At 38.7% G+C, this 18,413-nt stretch overlaps 1 protein-coding gene across 1 annotated transcript; it reads right to left on the bottom strand.

Annotated features, from left to right (window-relative positions):
* Positions 1-13,234: 13,234 nt before the first annotated feature.
* On the bottom strand, positions 13,235-15,908 carry gpr173 (G protein-coupled receptor 173; the record flags this gene model as incomplete). Its single annotated transcript, XM_080764902.1, has 1 exon — positions 13,235-15,908. The coding sequence occupies one exon, from the start codon at positions 15,906-15,908 to the stop codon at positions 14,736-14,738; it is 1,173 nt and encodes a 390-aa protein (XP_080621028.1). The 3' UTR covers positions 13,235-14,735.
* Between the last annotated feature and the right edge of the window lie 2,505 nt (positions 15,909-18,413).

Raw genomic sequence — 18,413 nt, 5'->3', positions numbered from 1 at the left:
TAACCCATCGTTTTTGTCATTTCGTCATTTTTTTCAAATCCTCAAAAATGATGAAAAACGGCGCGCTATAGTATGCCGTACGATATGGGCTATATCCCATGGTCCAAAATGATGAGAAACGAGGCTAACTTTTTTTTTCAAAATTTCAAAACACATGGGCTATAACCCATCGTTTTTGTCATTTCGTCATTTTTTTCAAATCCTCAAAAATGATGAAAAACGGCGCGCTATAGTATGCCGTACGATATGGGCTATAGCCCATGGTCCAAAATGATGAGAAACGAGGCTAACTTTTTTTTTCAAAATTTCAAAAAACATGGGCTATAACCCATCGTTTTTGTCATTTCGTCATTTTTTTCAAATCCTCAAAAATGATGAAAAACGGCGCGCTATAGTATGCCGTACGATATGGGCTATAGCCCATGGTCCAAAATGATGAGAAACGAGGCTAACTTTTTTTTTCAAAATTACAAAAAACATGGGCTATAACCCATCGTTTTTGTCATTTCGTCATTTTTTTCAAATCCTCAAAAATGATGAAAAACGGTGCGCTATAGTATGCCGTACGATATGGGCTATAGCCCATGGTCCAAAATGATGAGAAACGAGGCTAACTTTTTTTTTCAAAATTTCAAAAAACATGGGCCATCGTTTTTGTCATTTCGTCATTTTTTTCAAATCCTCAAAAATGATGAAAAACGGCGCGCTATAGTATGCCGTACGATATGGGCTATAGCCCATGGTCCAAAATGATGAGAAACGAGGCTAACTTTTTTTTTTTAAATTTCAAAAAACATGGGCTATAACCCATCGTTTTTGTCATTTCGTCATTTTTTTCAAATCCTCAAAAATGATGAAAAACGGTGCGCTATAGTATGCCGTACGATATGGGCTATAGCCCATGGTCCAAAATGATGAAAAACGAGGCTAACTTTTTTTTTCAAAATTTCAAAAAACATGGGATATAACCCATCGTTTTTGTCATTTCGTCATTTTTTTAAAATCCTCAAAAATGATGAAAAACGGCGCGCTATAGTATGCCGTACGATATGGGCTATAGCCCATGGTCCAAAATGATGAGAAACGAGGATAACTTTTTTTTTCAAAATTTCAAAAAACATGGGCTATAACCCATCGTTTTTGTCATTTCGTCATTTTTTTCAAATCCTCAAAAATGATGAAAAACGGCGCGCTATAGTATGCCGTACGATATGGGCTATAGCCCATGGTCCAAAATGATGAGAAACGAGGCTAACTTTTTTTTTCAAAATTACAAAAAACATGGGCTATAACCCATCGTTTTTGTCATTTCGTCACTTTTTTTCAAATCCTCAAAAATGATGAAAAACGGTGCGCTATAGTATGCCGTACGATATGGGCTATAGCCCATGGTCCAAAATGATGAGAAACGAGGCTAACTTTTTTTTTCAAAATTTCAAAAAACATGGGCTATAACCCATCGTTTTTGTCATTTCGTCATTTTTTTCAAATCCTCAAAAATGATGAAAAACGGCGCGCTATAGTATGCCGTACGATATGGGCTATAGCCCATGGTCCAAAATGATGAGAAACGAGGCTAACTTTTTTTTTTTAAATTTCAAAAAACATGGGCTATAACCCATCGTTTTTGTCATTTCGTCATTTTTTTCAAATCCTCAAAAATGATGAAAAACGGTGCGCTATAGTATGCCGTACGATATGGGCTATAGCCCATGGTCCAAAATGATGAGAAACGAGGCTAACTTTTTTTTTCAAAATTTCAAAAAACATGGGATATAACCCATCGTTTTTGCCATTTCGTCATTTTTTTAAAATCCTCAAAAATGATGAAAAACGGCGCGCTATAGTATGCCGTACGATATGGGCTATAGCCCATGGTCCAAAATGATGAGAAACGAGGCTAACTTTTTTTTTCAAAATTTCAAAAAACATGGGCTATAACCCATCGTTTTTGTCATTTCGTCATTTTTTTCAAATCCTCAAAAATGATGAAAAACGGCGCGCTATAGTATGCCGTACGATATGGGCTATAGCCCATGGTCCAAAATGATGAGAAACGAGGCTAACTTTTTTTTTTTAAATTTCAAAAAACATGGGCTATAACCCATCGTTTTTGTCATTTCGTAATTTTTTTCAAATCCTCAAAAATGATGAAAAACGGTGCGCTATAGTATGCCGTACGATATGGGCTATAGCCCATGGTCCAAAATGATGAGAAACGAGGCTAACTTTTTTTTTCAAAATTTCAAAAAACATGGGATATAACCCATCGTTTTTGTCATTTCGTCATTTTTTTAAAATCCTCAAAAATGATGAAAAACGGCGCGCTATAGTATGCCGTACGATATGGGCTATAGCCCATGGTCCAAAATGATGAGAAACGAGGCTAACTTTTTTTTTCAAAATTTCAAAAAACATGGGCTATAACCCATCGTTTTTGTCATTTCGTCATTTTTTTCAAATCCTCAAAAATGATGAAAAACGGCGCGCTATAGTATGCCGTACGATATGGGCTATAGCCCATGGTCCAAAATGATGAGAAACGAGGCTAACCTTTTTTTTCAAAATTTCAAAAAACATGGGCTATAAGCCTATAACCCATCGTTTTTGTCATTTTGTCATTTTTTTTTATCCTCAAAAATGATGAAAAACGGCGCGCTATAGTATGCCGTACGATATGGGCTATATCCCATGGTCCAAAATGATGAGCAACGAGGCTAACTTTTTTTTTCAAAATTTCAAAAAACATGGGCTATAACCCATCGTTTTTGTCATTTCGTCATTTTTTTCAAATCCTCAAAAATGATGAAAAACGGCGCGCTATAGTATGCCGTACGATATGGGCTATAGCCCATGGTCCAAAATGATGAGAAACGAGGCTAACTTTTTTTTTTGAAATTTCAAAAAACATGGGCTATAACCCATCGTTTTTGTCATTTCGTCATTTTTTTCAAATCCTCAAAAATGATGAAAAACGGCGCGCTATAGTATGCCGTACGATATGGGCTATAGCCCATGGCCCAAAATGATGAGAAACGAGGCTAACTTTTTTTTTTCAAAATTTCAAAAAACATGGGCTATACCCATCGTTTTTGTCATTTCGTCATTTTTTTCAAATCCTCAAAAATGATGAAAAACGGCGCGCTATAGTATGCCGTACGATATGGGCTATAGCCCATGGTCCAAAATGATGAGAAACGAGGCTAACTTTTTTATTCAAAATTTCAAAAAACATGGGCTATAACCCATCGTTTTTGTCATTTCGTCATTTTTTTCAAATCCTCAAAAATGATGAAAAACGGCGCGCTATAGTATGCCGTACGATATGGGCTATAGCCCATGGTCCAAAATGATGAGAAACGAGGCTAACTTTTTTTTTTTAAATTTCAAAAAACATGGGCTATAACCCATCGTTTTTGTCATTTCGTCATTTTTTTTAAATCCTCAAAAATGATGAAAAACGGCGCGCTATAGTATGCCGTACGATATGGGCTATAGCCCATGGTCCAAAATGATGAGAAACGAGGCTAACTTTTTTTTTCAAAATTTCAAAAAACATGGGCTATAACCCATCGTTTTTGTCATTTCGTCATTTTTTTCAAATCCTCAAAAATGATGAAAAACGGCGCGCTATAGTACGCCGTACGATATGGGCTATAGCCCATGGTCCAAAATGATGAGAAACGAGGCTAACTTTTTTTTTCGAAATTTCAAAAAACATGGGCTATAACCCATCGTTTTTGTCATTTAGTCTTTTTTTTCAAATCCTCAAAAATGATGAAAAACGGCGCGCTATAGTATGCCGTACGATATGGGCTATAGCCCATGGTCCAAAATGATGAGAAACGAGGCTAACTTTTTTTTTCAAAATTTCAAAAAACATGGGCTATAACCCATCGTTTTTGTCATTTCGTCATTTTTTTTTTAATCCTCAAAAATGATGAAAAACGGCGCGCTATAGTATGCCGTACGATATGGGCTATATCCCATGGTCCAAAATGATGAGAAACGAGGCTAACTTTTTTTTTTCAAAATTTCAAAAAACATGGGCTATAACCCATCGTTTTTGTCATTTCGTCATTTTTTTCAAATCCTCAAAAATGATGAAAAACGGAGCGCTATAGTATGCCGTACGATATGGGCTATAGCCCATGGTCCAAAATGATGAGAAACGAGGCTAACTTTTTTTTTCAAAATTTCAAAAAACATGGGCTATAACCCATCGTTTTTGTCATTTCGTCATTTTTTTCAAATCCTCAAAAATCATGAAAAACGGCGCGCTATAGTATGCCGTACGATATGGGCTATAGCCCATGGTCCAAAATGATGAGAAACGAGGCTAACTTTTTTTTTTTTAATTTAAAAAAACATGGGCTATAACCCATCGTTTTTGTCATTTCGTAATTTTTTTCAAATCCTCAAAAATGATGAAAAACGGCGCGCTATAGTATGCCGTACGATATGGGCTATAGCCCATGGTCCAAAATGATGAGAAACGAGGCTAACTTTTTTTTCCAAAATCTCAAAAAACATGGGCTATAACCCATCGTTTTTGTCATTTCGTCATTTTTTTTAAATCCTCAAAAATGATGAAAAACGGCGCGCTATAGTATGCCGTACGATATGGGCTATAGCCCATGATCCAAAATGATGAGAAACGAGGCTAACTTTTTTTTTCAAAATTTCAAAAAACATGGGCTATAACCCATCGTTTTTGTCATTTCGTAAAAAAAAATTAATCCTCAAAAATGATGAAAAACGGCGCGCTATAGTATGCCGTACGATATGGGCTATATCCCATGGTCCAAAATGATGAGAAACGAGGCTAACTTTTTTTTTCAAAATTTCAAAAAACATGGGCTATAACCCATCGTTTTTGTCATTTCGTCATTTTTTTAAAATCCTCAAAAATGATGAAAAACGGCGCGCTATAGTATGCCGTACGATATGGGCTATAGCCCATGGTCCAAAATGATGAGAAACGAGGCTAACTTTTTTTTTCTAAATTTCAAAAAACATGGGCTATAACCCATCGTTTTTGTCATTTCGTCATTTTTTTCAAATCCTCAAAAATGATGAAAAACGGCGCGCTATAGTATGCCGTACGATATGGGCTATAGCCCATGGTCCAAAATGATGAGAAACGAGGCTAACTTTTTTTTTTTAAATTTCAAAAAACATGGGCTATAACCCATCGTTTTTGTCATTTCGTAATTTTTTTCAAATCCTCAAAAATGATGAAAAACGGCGCGCTATAGTATGCCGTACGATATGGGCTATAGCCCATGGTCCAAAATGATGAGAAACGAGGCTAACTTTTTTTTTCAAAATTACAAAAAACATGGGCTATAACCCATCGTTTTTGTCATTTCGTCATTTTTTTCAAATCCTCAAAAATGATGAAAAACGGCGCGCTATAGTATGCCGTACGATATGGGCTATAGCCCATGGTCCAAAATGATGAGAAATGAGGCTAACTTTTTTTCAAATCCTCAAAAATGATGAAAAACGGCGCGCTATAGTATGCCGTACGATATGGGCTATAGCCCATGGTCCAAAATGATGAGAAACGAGGCTAACTTTTTTTTTCAAAATTTCAAAAAACATGGGCTATAACCCATCGTTTTTGTCATTTCGTCATTTTTTTAAAATCCTCAAAAATGATGAAAAACGGCGCGCTATAGTATGCCGTACGATATGGGCTATAGCCCATGGTCCAAAATGATGAGAAACGAGGCTAACTCTTTTTTTTCAAAATTTCAAAAAACATGGGCTATAAACCATCGTTTTTGTCATTTCGTCATTTTTTTAAAATCCTCAAAAATGATGAAAAACGGCGCGCTATAGTATGCCGTACGATATGGGCTATAGCACATGGTCCAAAATGATGAGAAACGAGGCTAACTTTTTTTTTTTTAATTTCAAAAAACATGGGCTATAACCCATCGTTTTTGTCATTTCGTCATTTTTTTCAAATCCTCAAAAATGATGAAAAAAGGCGCGCTATAGTATGCCGTACGATATGGGCTATAGCCCATGGTCCAAAATGATGAGAAACGAGGCTAACTTTTTTTTTCAAAATTTCAAAAAACATGGGATATAACCCATCGTTTTTGTCATTTCGTCATTTTTTTAAAATCCTCAAAAATGATGAAAAACGGCGCGCTATAGTATGCCGTACGATATGGGCTATAGCCCATGGTCCAAAATGATGAGAAACGAGGCTAACTTTTTTTTTCAAAATTTCAAAAAACATGGGCTATAACCCATCGTTTTTGTCATTTCGTCATTTTTTTTAAATCCTCAAAAATGATGAAAAACGGCGCGCTATAGTATGCCGTACGATATGGGCTATAGCCCATGGTCCAAAATAATGAGAAACGAGGCTAACTTTTTTTTTCAAAATTTCAAAAAACATGGGCTATAACCCATCGTTTTTGTCATTTCGTCATTTTTTTAAAATCCTCAAAAATGATGAAAAACGGCGCGCTATAGTATGCCGTACGATATGGGCTATAGCCCATGGTCCAAAATGATGAGAAACGAGGCTAACCTTTTTTTTCAAAATTTCAAAAAACATGGGCTATAAGCCTATAACCCATCGTTTTTGTCATTTTGTCATTTTTTTTAATCCTCAAAAATGATGAAAAACGGCGCGCTATAGTATGCCGTTCGATATGGGCTATATCCCATGGTCCAAAATGATGAGAAACGAGGCTAACATTTTTTTTCAAAATTTCAAAAAACATGGGCTATAACCCATCGTTTTTGTCATTTCGTCATTTTTTTTTTTAAATCCTCAAAAATGATGAAAAACGGCGCGCTATAGTATGCCGTACGATATGGGCTATAGCCCATGGTCCAAAATGATGAGAAACGAGGCTAATTTTTTTTTCAAAATTTCAAAAAACATGGGCTATAACCCATCGTTTTTGTCATTTCGTCATTTTTTTCAAATCCTCAAAAATGATGAAAAACGGCGCACTATAGTATGCCGTACGATATGGGCTATAGCCCATGGTCCAAAATGATGAGAAACGAGGCTAACTTTTTTTTTTTAAATTTCAAAAAACATGGGCTATAACCCATCGTTTTTGTCATTTTGTCATTTTTTTCAAATCCTCAAAAATGATGAAAAACGGCGCGCTATAGTATGCCGTACGATATGGGCTATAGCCCATGGCCCAAAATGATGAGAAACGAGGCTAACTTTTTTTTTCAAAATTTCAAAAAACATGGGCTATAACCCATCGTTTTTGTCATTTCGTCATTTTTTTCAAATCCTCAAAAATGATGAAAAACGGCGCGCTATAGTATGCCGTACGATATGGGCTATAGCCCATGGTCCAAAAAAATGACAAACGAGGCTAACTTTTTTTTTTTAAATTTCAAAAAACATGGGCTATAACCCATCGTTTTTGTCATTTCGTCATTTTTTTCAAATCCTCAAAAATGATGAAAAACGGCGCGCTATAGTATGCCGTACGATATGGGCTATAGCCCATGGTCCAAAATGATGAGAAACGAGGCTAACTTTTTTTTTCAAAATTTCAAAAAACATGGGCTATAACCCATCGTTTTTGTCATTTCGTCATTTTTTTCAAATCCTCAAAAATGATGAAAAACGGCGCGCTATAGTATGCCGTACGATATGGGCTATAGCCCATGGTCCAAAATGATGAGAAACGAGGCTAACTTTTTTTTTTGAAATTTCAAAAAACATGGGCTATAACCCATCGTTTTTGTCATTTCGTCATTTTTTTCAAATCCTCAAAAATGATGAAAAACGGCGCGCTATAGTATGCCGTACGATATGGGCTATAGCCCATGGTCCAAAATGATGAGAAACGAGGCTAACTTTTTTTTTCAAAATTTCAAAAAACATGGGCTATAACCCATCGTTTTTGTCATTTCGTCATTTTTTTTAAATCCTCAAAAATGATGAAAAACGGCGCGCTATAGTATGCCGTACGATATGGGCTATAGCCCATGGTCCAAAATGATGAGAAACGAGGCTAACTTTTTTTCAAAATTTCAAAAAACATGGGCTATAACCCATCGTTTTTGTCATTTCGTCATTTTTAAAAAATCCTCAAAAATGATGAAAAACGGCGCGCTATAGTATGCCGTACGATATGGGCTATAGCCCATGGTCCAAAATGATGAGAAACGAGGCTAACTTTTTTTTTTGAAATTTCAAAAAACATGGGCTATAACCCATCGTTTTTGTCATTTCGTCATTTTTTTCAAATCCTCAAAAATGATGAAAAACGGCGCGCTATAGTATGCCGTACGATATGGGCTATAGCCCATGGTCCAAAATGATGAGAAACGAGGCTAACTTTTTTTTTCAAAATTTCAAAAAACATGGGATATAACCCATCGTTTTTGTCATTTCGTCATTTTTTTAAATCCTCAAAAATGATGAAAAACGGCGCGCTATAGTATGCCGTACGATATGGGCTATAGCCCATGGTCCAAAATGATGAGAAACGAGGCTAACTTTTTTTTTCAAAATTTCAAAAAACATGGGCTATAACCCATCGTTTTTGTCATTTCGTCATTTTTTTTAAATCCTCAAAAATGATGAAAAACGGCGCGCTATAGTATGCCGTACGATATGGGCTATAGCCCATGGTCCAAAATGATGAGAAACGAGGCTAACTTTTTTTTTCAAAATTTCAAAAAACATGGGCTATAACCCATCGTTTTTGTCATTTCGTCATTTTTTTTCAAATCCTCAAAAATGATGAAAAACGGCGCGCTATAGTATGCCGTACGATATGGGCTATAGCCCATGGTCCAAAATGATGAGAAACGAGGATAACTTTTTTTTTCAAAATTTCAAAAAACATGGGCTATAACCCATCGTTTTTGTCAAATTGCGGAATTGCGGAAATTGCGGAAATGGTAATTGCGGAAATTGTGGAAATGGTGGAAATGGAAATTGCGGAAATGGAGGAAATTGAGGAAATGGTAATTGCGGAAATTGGCACCCTATATGGCAATAGCACAAACTTTGGCATGCTACTAGTCCTACATACTTACACCTAGAAACCCCATTCAAACGTATTTAGGTTCATCTTACGGTGGACATGTTTGCCTGAAAAGGAATCTTTGAAATGTTTCATAGTTTTAGAAATATAAGGCTTTCAAATTTGAGACATTTATAATGGGGCTCAATGGCAGCTCTATAGGCACGTCAAAAATCACTTTCACCTAGAAACTTCATTCACACTTTTTATAATTCAGTTTACTGAGGGCACACATGCTGGAACTTTTTACTTTGAAATGTTTTGTAGTTTCTGAGTTATTTAACTTAAACGCCCAATGCATTCTCTATGGCAATAGCACAAACTTTGGCATGCTACTAGTCTATTAATAACTCTATGGCCGCTCCCCTTCAAAGCCAAATCCGGACGTGAACCGGAAGTTGTGGAACGTCATCGTGAATAGGGCTTATTGTACATTCTTTCTGACAACTTTCTGAATCAATCAAGCAATCTTCATTAGTCTAATATACAGTACATACATATATGTTCCATCCACACTGATAACACCCACCATGCAAGCACTGCCTTTCACACTAAATAAAAGGCTCATATTCCATGTTTTGATTTATGGAAAATGTGCCTTTCTTGAAATTAAACTGGCAAATGTTGCATTAATAATGCCTTACAGTGCTGCCCTTTTCGCTAAGTTAATTGTTATACTGTCATTTTTTCTTTTATGATAATGTTTCAGTTTTATTACACAAGGTTTGCAGATCAAACAACTGCCAAAAGGTGAATCACAATAATCTCCAGATATTTTCAAAGAAGATTTATTTTTCTTAACAAAATCAACAACAAAATCATAAATGGCCAGAGACATGCTTAACAGCTCAACCAGTGTTTTTGTTTTATAATACAGAAAAAAAGGAAACCACGCCTTCTGGACTTGCCTCCATTATTTTCAGTGTTCAGAAGAGATATAAGCTTTGGTAAATTCAAGCCTCTAGTTTCGTACCGTTTGATATTTAACTGCAGTTTGGAGTTTGATTTGGCTTAAAAGTATACAGGGAATTCAATTGAAAACAGAAAAGCTGCATTTTGAAATTGAAGACAAATAGCGACTGTAAATTTTGGCTAATTCTGTGTGTATTTTGTTTAAAATTTGTTAGACATTCATGTATGAAACTAGTATTTGGTTAACTCTGGGCTGTCAGAGCCATTATTACACAAAAGGCAGAGGTTAAAAATAAAGGCATTTAGAATACTGATTTCATGTAAAAATGAAATGCTAAGGTATTCGAAATGTCCAATACAATTCAAATGTTTTTTTCAGATGATCTGTAAAATCTAAATTTCATAAACCAAAACTGTTATTTTTTTATTCTTTACTGATACATTCAGAATGAAAACAATATGCATGTTTAACTTGTCCATCACCCACACCTCCGATACTTTTTTTTATATGGACAAGCAAAGTCTAGTAATTTCAGATCAAGCCCAATTTCTTACATGTTGACAATCTTAAGTAAAGGGGTGTTGAGTAAACGTCATTGGTTTAGAGCACATTCAATTCTCTTGGTCAGGAATAGGGGTAGAATGAGAAATACTGAGGAAGCATTTGCACGAGTGAAAGCTTCAAAATGCATGTAGATCTGGCCATGTTTCCCCCCTCTCATTTCCCTGTTTCACCCCTCCAGCCATCATCTACACAAACGCACATTCATACTTACGTAGAGAAACACACACGCATAGTAAAAATACGATGATCAGGAACCGCCTCCGTCTCATTGCATTTCAAAGTTAGGTTCATGTCCATATAATACACACTAAATGTTACAGATGTCACGTTTAATTTACAAAAGATAGTCTGCCTGAAGCAACTAAAAGGCATTCAGGCTGGTCTGCTTATCAAAAATGAGTCCTGGTCTCCCCCAATCCTCTCCCAACATCAATCCCAAACCCACACCTTTTCTTTTTCTTTTATCTTCTTTTTGTCAAGCGTTGTTCGTTTTCCTTCTCCCAGTTGATATGAGGAAGGGAATAAAATGAGAAAAAATAAGTCCACTCTATTCCAAAAAGGGCTTTTGTTAAATCCTTCAGTTGTTTTTGATTAGTTTCCTTGGTACTCTGTAGCAACGTCAACCCTCCTGTGTGACAATTTTGAGCATTTTCTTTCTATTTTATCCATTAACCATCATTCAGTCCACGACACAAAGTTCTTAAGGTTGTGTAGGGAAGAGTTCCCCCCCCTCACTTGGAATCATTCACAGAAATTGTTTGAAATGGATACAGAATAATCCTCAGCTCTTGCATTTGTTTATCTTTTTCTTTTAAAGAGTTAAGGCCATATTGCTGAAAATAAAGATAATTATCTGTGGTTTTCCATTGTTGGATGCTGTCTGTCTCATCTTAAGAATGGGGTAAATCAGAAACATAGAAACCCACACAGTTTACCCTAAACATTTAAGGGCTATGCCATTTTTGTACACATTCACTTGGGTTTTACAATCTCTATATGTCCTGTTCCTTTTCTTATATTGTGAATTTAACTTCAACTCAAACCTAATTTTCAGAGGGAAAGAAGGAAGAAACACTGGTTTGATCAAGACGTGCAAAAAGAGTAAGAGGCCAATTGTGCCCTCATAGTCTAAGCAAGACTTGTGTGATCGATGCTCATAATGTTCTTCTTTAGAAATAAGCAGTATTATACTAGAATATCTCCACATTCTCAAAAAGAGTTGATATGGACTACTTGATTCATTTCAGAATCCCAAATCACTGGTTGAAAGAGGTCATTAAGTACAGTAAGATGTTTTAGATAGTGGCAGCCATTTTATCTCCTTAGCTCTGCTAAATTACTCTGGATTCTATGCCATTTGATATCTATAGTCAGAGCTGTTAGGCCTCTTATCATCAGCATGTCGTGGAGGATTTCAATGAACATTTGCACCAAGCACTTTGATTTGATCCTGGAAAGGGTCTGAAACATGGCACCCACATTTTTAGTTGGGCGTAAACCTTTCTGTCCATGACCAAGACAGTTAGACAGACCTTGTGAAAGTCTTTCATAAATTGCCCTCAACCTGAATGTACTGTATGTGTAATTGCCTACCGTAATAGCTACCGGTAAATTTCTCTTTGGGTGAATTAATGACATGTACAGTATGACACAGCAGAGCAGTGATGTGATATGGGTATTGTATGGAGAGCTTTACCAATCGTATGATAATTTAAAATAATTTGATGATTTATTTACAAAGCAATAAATAATGGGAATGACAAGAAATAGTCCATAGGCCTACTTTGTCATCAACGTAATTGTCTACTTTCTGCTCTTCCAAATTATTGTTTTATACTGTATTGGTTATTGCCATTAAGGAATGGTCTTTTCACCAGCCAACTTTTATATGACTCTCTGAGTGTATGAATGGAACTCGTTAGGAATGTAACCCTTGTCCAAGGGCACTTCAGATGGCCACACATTAACCCATGTCCTCTAGTTAGGGAGCAGTTTCTCTGTGTACCACCTCTACTTTTGTCAAAATCTGGCACCCAAGCTGGTTACAGCCCACATGTTGTGATCGATATTCATCTCTGTCCTTACAATTGATTTATTTTGATCAATTGGTTAGTGATCCTACTTGAAAACAAATTTAGTATGAACGCTGCTATGTTGTCAGTACCAAAACATTAATATACTGGGTCTATGAGGTCAGAACCCAATAAATAACCATGTTTAACTGCTCTGCAACCCTGGCAGAGTATCTCATGGTCTAGTTTTTGGTCTTTGACCCAGTTTGTGAGAAACGCTGCCCCGTTTTACTCATTTATTGTGACCCCTCTCGCACTGTCCAAATTCCAGATGGGACAAGGGTGGTAGTGTGGTTTGAAAGTGTGTTTTAAAATGACTCTCCTGTTCTAAGCTATTTTTATACATAGGCCTACCAAGTAGCCAGGGCTTTAAGAATGTCTGAGATATTTGTAATCTTCCCACCTAATGGGAGTAGAGTTGCAGTCAACAATAAGTAGTGTGAATGAGGCCTCAGGAAAGCCCTTTGGGTTAATTGTACTGATTTGGTTTGGTGTGTCATAGTGTCAATTGTAAGGTAGCCTACTATTGAGGAACGCCATTTGCGTAGAATGATAATTCACCATACATCTCCATAATTTATATTTCAAACATAAAAACATCAATTTATCAACCCATATTTGTCCAGATGAGTGACTGATGTCATGCTCCATTCTGTCCAACTCATTGATGTACATAATCAAGTTTGCATGTAGCCCTATATCTTCTTATATGTTTACCAAATTAGAGAAGGAAGTTGGAACATAGGCATATTGATATTTCCATTTTTGCTGTCACCTCAAAAACCGTCATTGTTTCTTTTCCCATCAACACTAGGAATAATATTTATATTGATATGGATTAGACAAACAAAAGTGACCAAATAGCAGGACAAGTAAATAAAACAAGCAACTCATGGAAACCAGATGTGTGTGAATTATGTTACCTATATGGAAAAGAAGAAAACATGTTACCGTTACTGGTGCCTTTGATTCAAGCAGACAGAGGAAGTAGTGGTGTTACATTCCTCTCAACCATTCCTTCAGAGAATCAGTCTGTTTTGAGAATGCCCAAAATGCAGGGACAGCCACAGAATAGCACAACTTACTCTGGAAAGTGGTGGGGTTTCAAGGCTTGCTCAAGGACACTTCGATAGGACAGTAACTGAACTTCATTCAATTGGGGAGGAGGGGGGGGGGGGCTCTTAATGCAGTGCACCACCCTGCATGGTTTTGTAGCTGGAAAAGTGAGTGCACAAGTTGAGCAATGCAAACTGTAATGTAGCCTACGGTAATCTCCACCTATGCCTAAGGACCCTGGCATGCAGTTTTGAAAACCAAAGCAACTTGCCATGTAGAGACTGTATTTATCGACTTATCTCTTTCTTTCTATTAAGAAGCATTAATACAGTATGATTGTCAAAGTATAGATTGTTTGAATATTATAATTGAGGTGGCATGCTGTGGAAAAAGTTGTTTTACATTTATGCTACTCATTCCAAAACAGTCTGGGCAAATATCCCTGTTAATTGAGATAATTGACTATACTGTACAAACAATTTAAATGTTCAAATGATTGAACAAAATAAGAAACTGTGCAGTTATAAGTTTCTGCAGTAATTCTGTCAGAAGTTAAACATAAAGGGCATTGTTCTCAACTAAAATCTCTGGATACTTTTGAACTTCCTTGTGAAAGATCTGAAAATGATATTCATTCACATAAAATTCAAACAAACTGTTTTGGAACACCAATATGAATATTCACTCTCCCTTGTTGAAGACACTGGTTGTATGTAAACATGCAGCTACAGTATTGACATCACATCTGATTTGAATGATCAAAATCACTTTAGAATTGTATCTGCATGAAGAGAAATAAATTCTATTATTTTACTATTTGACCGTGTGTGTAAATCTGATGGATTTAGTCTCTATCAGGAGCTAGGGAATGGTAACATATCTCTTAAATGCATTATTACTTTTCCTTTTTTCAGTAGCACACATTTTCCAACTGCCTGAATAGAGAGATTGACCTGTTTACCACCCTTACACTCACATGCACTCATTAGGAGTCTTGCATTGAATCAAAGGCAACAATAATCCTTCATCCAAATGTCTTGCCCTCCACTAATTATTCTCCCGTAGTATTTTCAGTGCACAGACTAGCGTCTGGGCTTACATGACACAGTAAGGCTCTCGTGGCAGATGAGGTTTAGTCCTGCAGCAGGCTGGTAGGTTAGCCAGGAGCCCTTTCTTCAGGTCTTTGTTGAGGAAGAAGCAGACGATGGGATTGACTCCGGCCTGGGCGAAGCTCATCCACACAGTGGTGGAGAGATATCGGTGCGGTATCGTGCAGGCCTTGACGAACACCCGCCAGTAGCACGCCACTATGTACGGCGACCAGAGCACCAGGAAAAGCAAGGTGATCACGTAGAACATCCGGCCGAGCTGCTTCTCGGCCTTGAACTCCTCCATGCCCAGCAGGCGCCGGTTCTGGTTGTGCAAGTTCTGCCGGATTCCCAGCAGGGTGGGCGGCATCGGGCCTCGGCCAAAGCCCGCGATCCAGTTGGCCGCCGCCTGGCCCGTGGCCCCGGGCCCGTGGAAGGTCCAGTTCTGGCTGATGGCTGGCACCATCTGGACGGGCTTCATCTTGCGGTGCTTGTACTCGAATAGGAGCAGCTTCATGTAGACCACGTGCGTGGCCAGGATGAGCACGGCCAGCATCAGCATGAAGCCCAGCGTGTCGTTGGCCTTGAAGTAGCGGTGCTCGAAGATGCACTGGTCCTCCTCGCGGATGAACTTGTACGTGCCCACGTCGAAGACGGGCGGGAAGGCCATGGCCACAGAGAGCGTCCACACCATGCACACCACGGCGACGCACGTCCAGAAGGTCATGCGCTTGGAGTAGAAGCGGTGGTGGGCGATGGCCATGTAGCGCGTGACGCCGATGCAGAACAGCATGAAGGCGGCATGGAAGCAGAAGAGCACAGCCATGAACGCCACCACCTTGCAGCTGAGCACGCTGTACGTCCACGCCGAGCCGCTCTTGATGGACACCAGCACGAAGGGGAAGCAGACGGCCGAGCGGACGGTGTCGGCCAGGCACAGGTCCAGCAGGAAGTAGTAGGGCGCCTTGTGCAGGGCCCGGTCCCGCAACACCAGCAGGGACACCACCAGGTTGCCCGCCAGGCTGACGCAGATGATCAGGCCCAGCAGCGTCAGCTTGATGTAGGTGGAGACGGCGGAGGACGAGCCGCCGCCGCCGGCCACCATTCCCCCCGTGGTGGCCACTGCCACACCCATGGGTCCCGCCGGCCCCTCGCCGCTGCTCTCGTTTCCATTTGCCATCGTGCGTGAGCCCCCTCCCTCCTCCTCGCCCCACTTTCTTTTATCGCCAAAGCCACCCCTCCTCCACCTCCGCCTCCTCCACCTCCAGCTGCCCTTGCCTTCGTCTTCGTGGTTGCCTTGCTGTTAGAGTTCACATGGAGCCAGGAGAGTTGAATCTGCATCGCCCCATTTTGAGAAGGGTCCCTCTTTTTGGTGGTCCTTTTTTCTTGTTCTTACGCACCACTTCCTTGTCGTCTTCAAGTGCCTTACAAAACCAACAAACAGAAGAGATGCGATTAGGCATTTGATTAAGCATCTGAATATGTACAAGATTTTGTACAAGGCATGGCATACACACTCTAACTCATAAATGCTACTGTATATGGAGGTAAAACGAAGTCTGTCCGCTGACTCAACACTGTATGACGTCACCAGAGTAGAAGTGTGCTACTTAGTAACTATATGCCACATAAGTGAAGTGCTCAGTTGAACATATTCTAAATCTTAATTGATCCTGTGCTTTAAACTTCCACCAAAGTAATTCATGCTCAGCTCTTTATCCGTGTTTCCAGGTTTAACTGTTTAAAAGCGTCTTTTGTATTGTAAATGCACAGAAGTTGAAAATTGTTACACCACATACTATAGGCTGGGAGAGCTGCGTTCTCATTCCCTTTACAGCGACCGGGGGGCTGAGAGAGAACATGCAGACTTTGATGTTTCTTTGAATTATTCAGCCTGCGAATATTAAATATCCCACACAAAATCAATCAGTGGCTCCTCCAACAGGCAAAACAGGGGTTCACACGGGCATGTGCTGTAGCATGCTGCGGAAACATCTCTCCCCCCCAAAGCACCAATCGGATCAGCTGTTTTCTCCACACGCTATATGGCATGCCAGCAGCTAGTCTGTCACCATAATTACCTCGCTTGTTGCTAGGCTACACCACCTTACCTCCTTTCTCTCTCTGTCTCTCTCTCTCTCTCTCTCTCTGTGTCTGTGTGTCTGAGAGACAGTGAGGGTGCATGTCAGGGTGTGGAAAAGCTGCTTGTTTGTGTGTGGTGAAAGTGAGGCGAGTATAGATTCTATAACCCATTGCATAAAAATAATAAGAATCACTACACCGCAGGGAAAGAAATAGAGGTTTGGGAAATATATGCACTCAATGTGCAATCAATATACTTCAGATAGGAGTCCAAAGGATTTACATCCTCTATATTCAGTGATACATACCTGTAGACATCACTATAACATTACCGACATTGTCGCTATAGCATCCTTATTCTTGGCGAATCATAATAGCAAACGTTCTGAAAAGATAACATATCTGCAAGCTCACAATGCATTGCAACGTGGCACGCTTGTAGATCGACTATATATAAAGAATATATAGGGTGTTTTAAACACACTGTGCACTCCAGTGTGTGTGTGTGTGTGTGTGTGTGTGTGTGTGTGTGTGTGTGTGTGTGTGTGTGTGTGTGTGTGTGTGCGCGTGTGTGCGTGCGAGAGTGGGAGAGTGAGAGAGAATGTATGGTGTGTGTTTGTACTGACTTTAGGACCGACCTCATTTATATTGATGGGAGCTTCTGGAATGGTGTCAGGAATGCATGGATGATGATTATGTTTTGTAACAGTGCAACAGGCCAGAGAAACCAGCCCATAGTCTCGATCACTGCAAGCATACTAATGTATTTCTATCACAGTAATTCACAGTAATTACAACTTGTTGCTAAGCTACAGCGCCACTCTGCCTTGTGTTTTGCTTGTGTATGTGTGGGCGTGCATGTCAGAAAACAAATCCTATTGTCTGAATTTATGCCTTAATTATTTGTATAGTAATAAAATATATTATAATACGTTAACATTAAATAATGTATACTTCTTTTTACCATTATTATGCCTTTACAAATTCCGGGACGGCAGTGGCTCAGGAACCGGAATGTTCCCAGTACGATTCCGGGCTCCCCCAGAGTTAGTGTCGAAGGGTCCTTGAACAAGACGCTAAACCCCTAATTGCTCACATGCCTTCCTCCGCCATCGGTGTGTGAATGGGTGAATATAATGCACAATCTATGTAAAGCGCCTTGGATAAAGGTGCTATGCTATATAAATACATAAAGTATAATACATTTAAAAAGAAGCTTTTATAAATAAAATTACATTTAGTGTACTGCACATACAAAATCATCATGTGACACCACCAGATCTCATTACGGTTTTGCAAGTATGCGGCTGAAAGTCAACACTATTACAGACATTACTCTTTCTGATACCTACAATTTAGAGAGGTATGCATGACAAGGTCGTTAAATATTTTTACTTATACAGCCTTTTATAAGTGAAATATTGATACCCTACTGAATGTTTGTTCACCATGTCTTTGTTTACCATGCAAGATCTTGTCATACTGCATGACAAATGACATTGACTTTGTGCCTATTGCCAAACAACAAAAAAGTTGTATACAAGTTTTAAGAATTATTGTTCTTGGAGCTGTTATTGATTACTAGAATTTCCATTTAGATTTT

The sequence above is a fragment of the Protomyctophum bolini genome (assembly GCF_963924005.1).
Source record: "Protomyctophum bolini genome assembly, chromosome: 5".
Classification (NCBI taxonomy): domain Eukaryota; kingdom Metazoa; phylum Chordata; class Actinopteri; order Myctophiformes; family Myctophidae; genus Protomyctophum; species Protomyctophum bolini.
The sequence above is the reverse complement of the archived record's forward strand: the minus strand, read 5'-3'. Positions and strand labels throughout refer to the sequence as shown.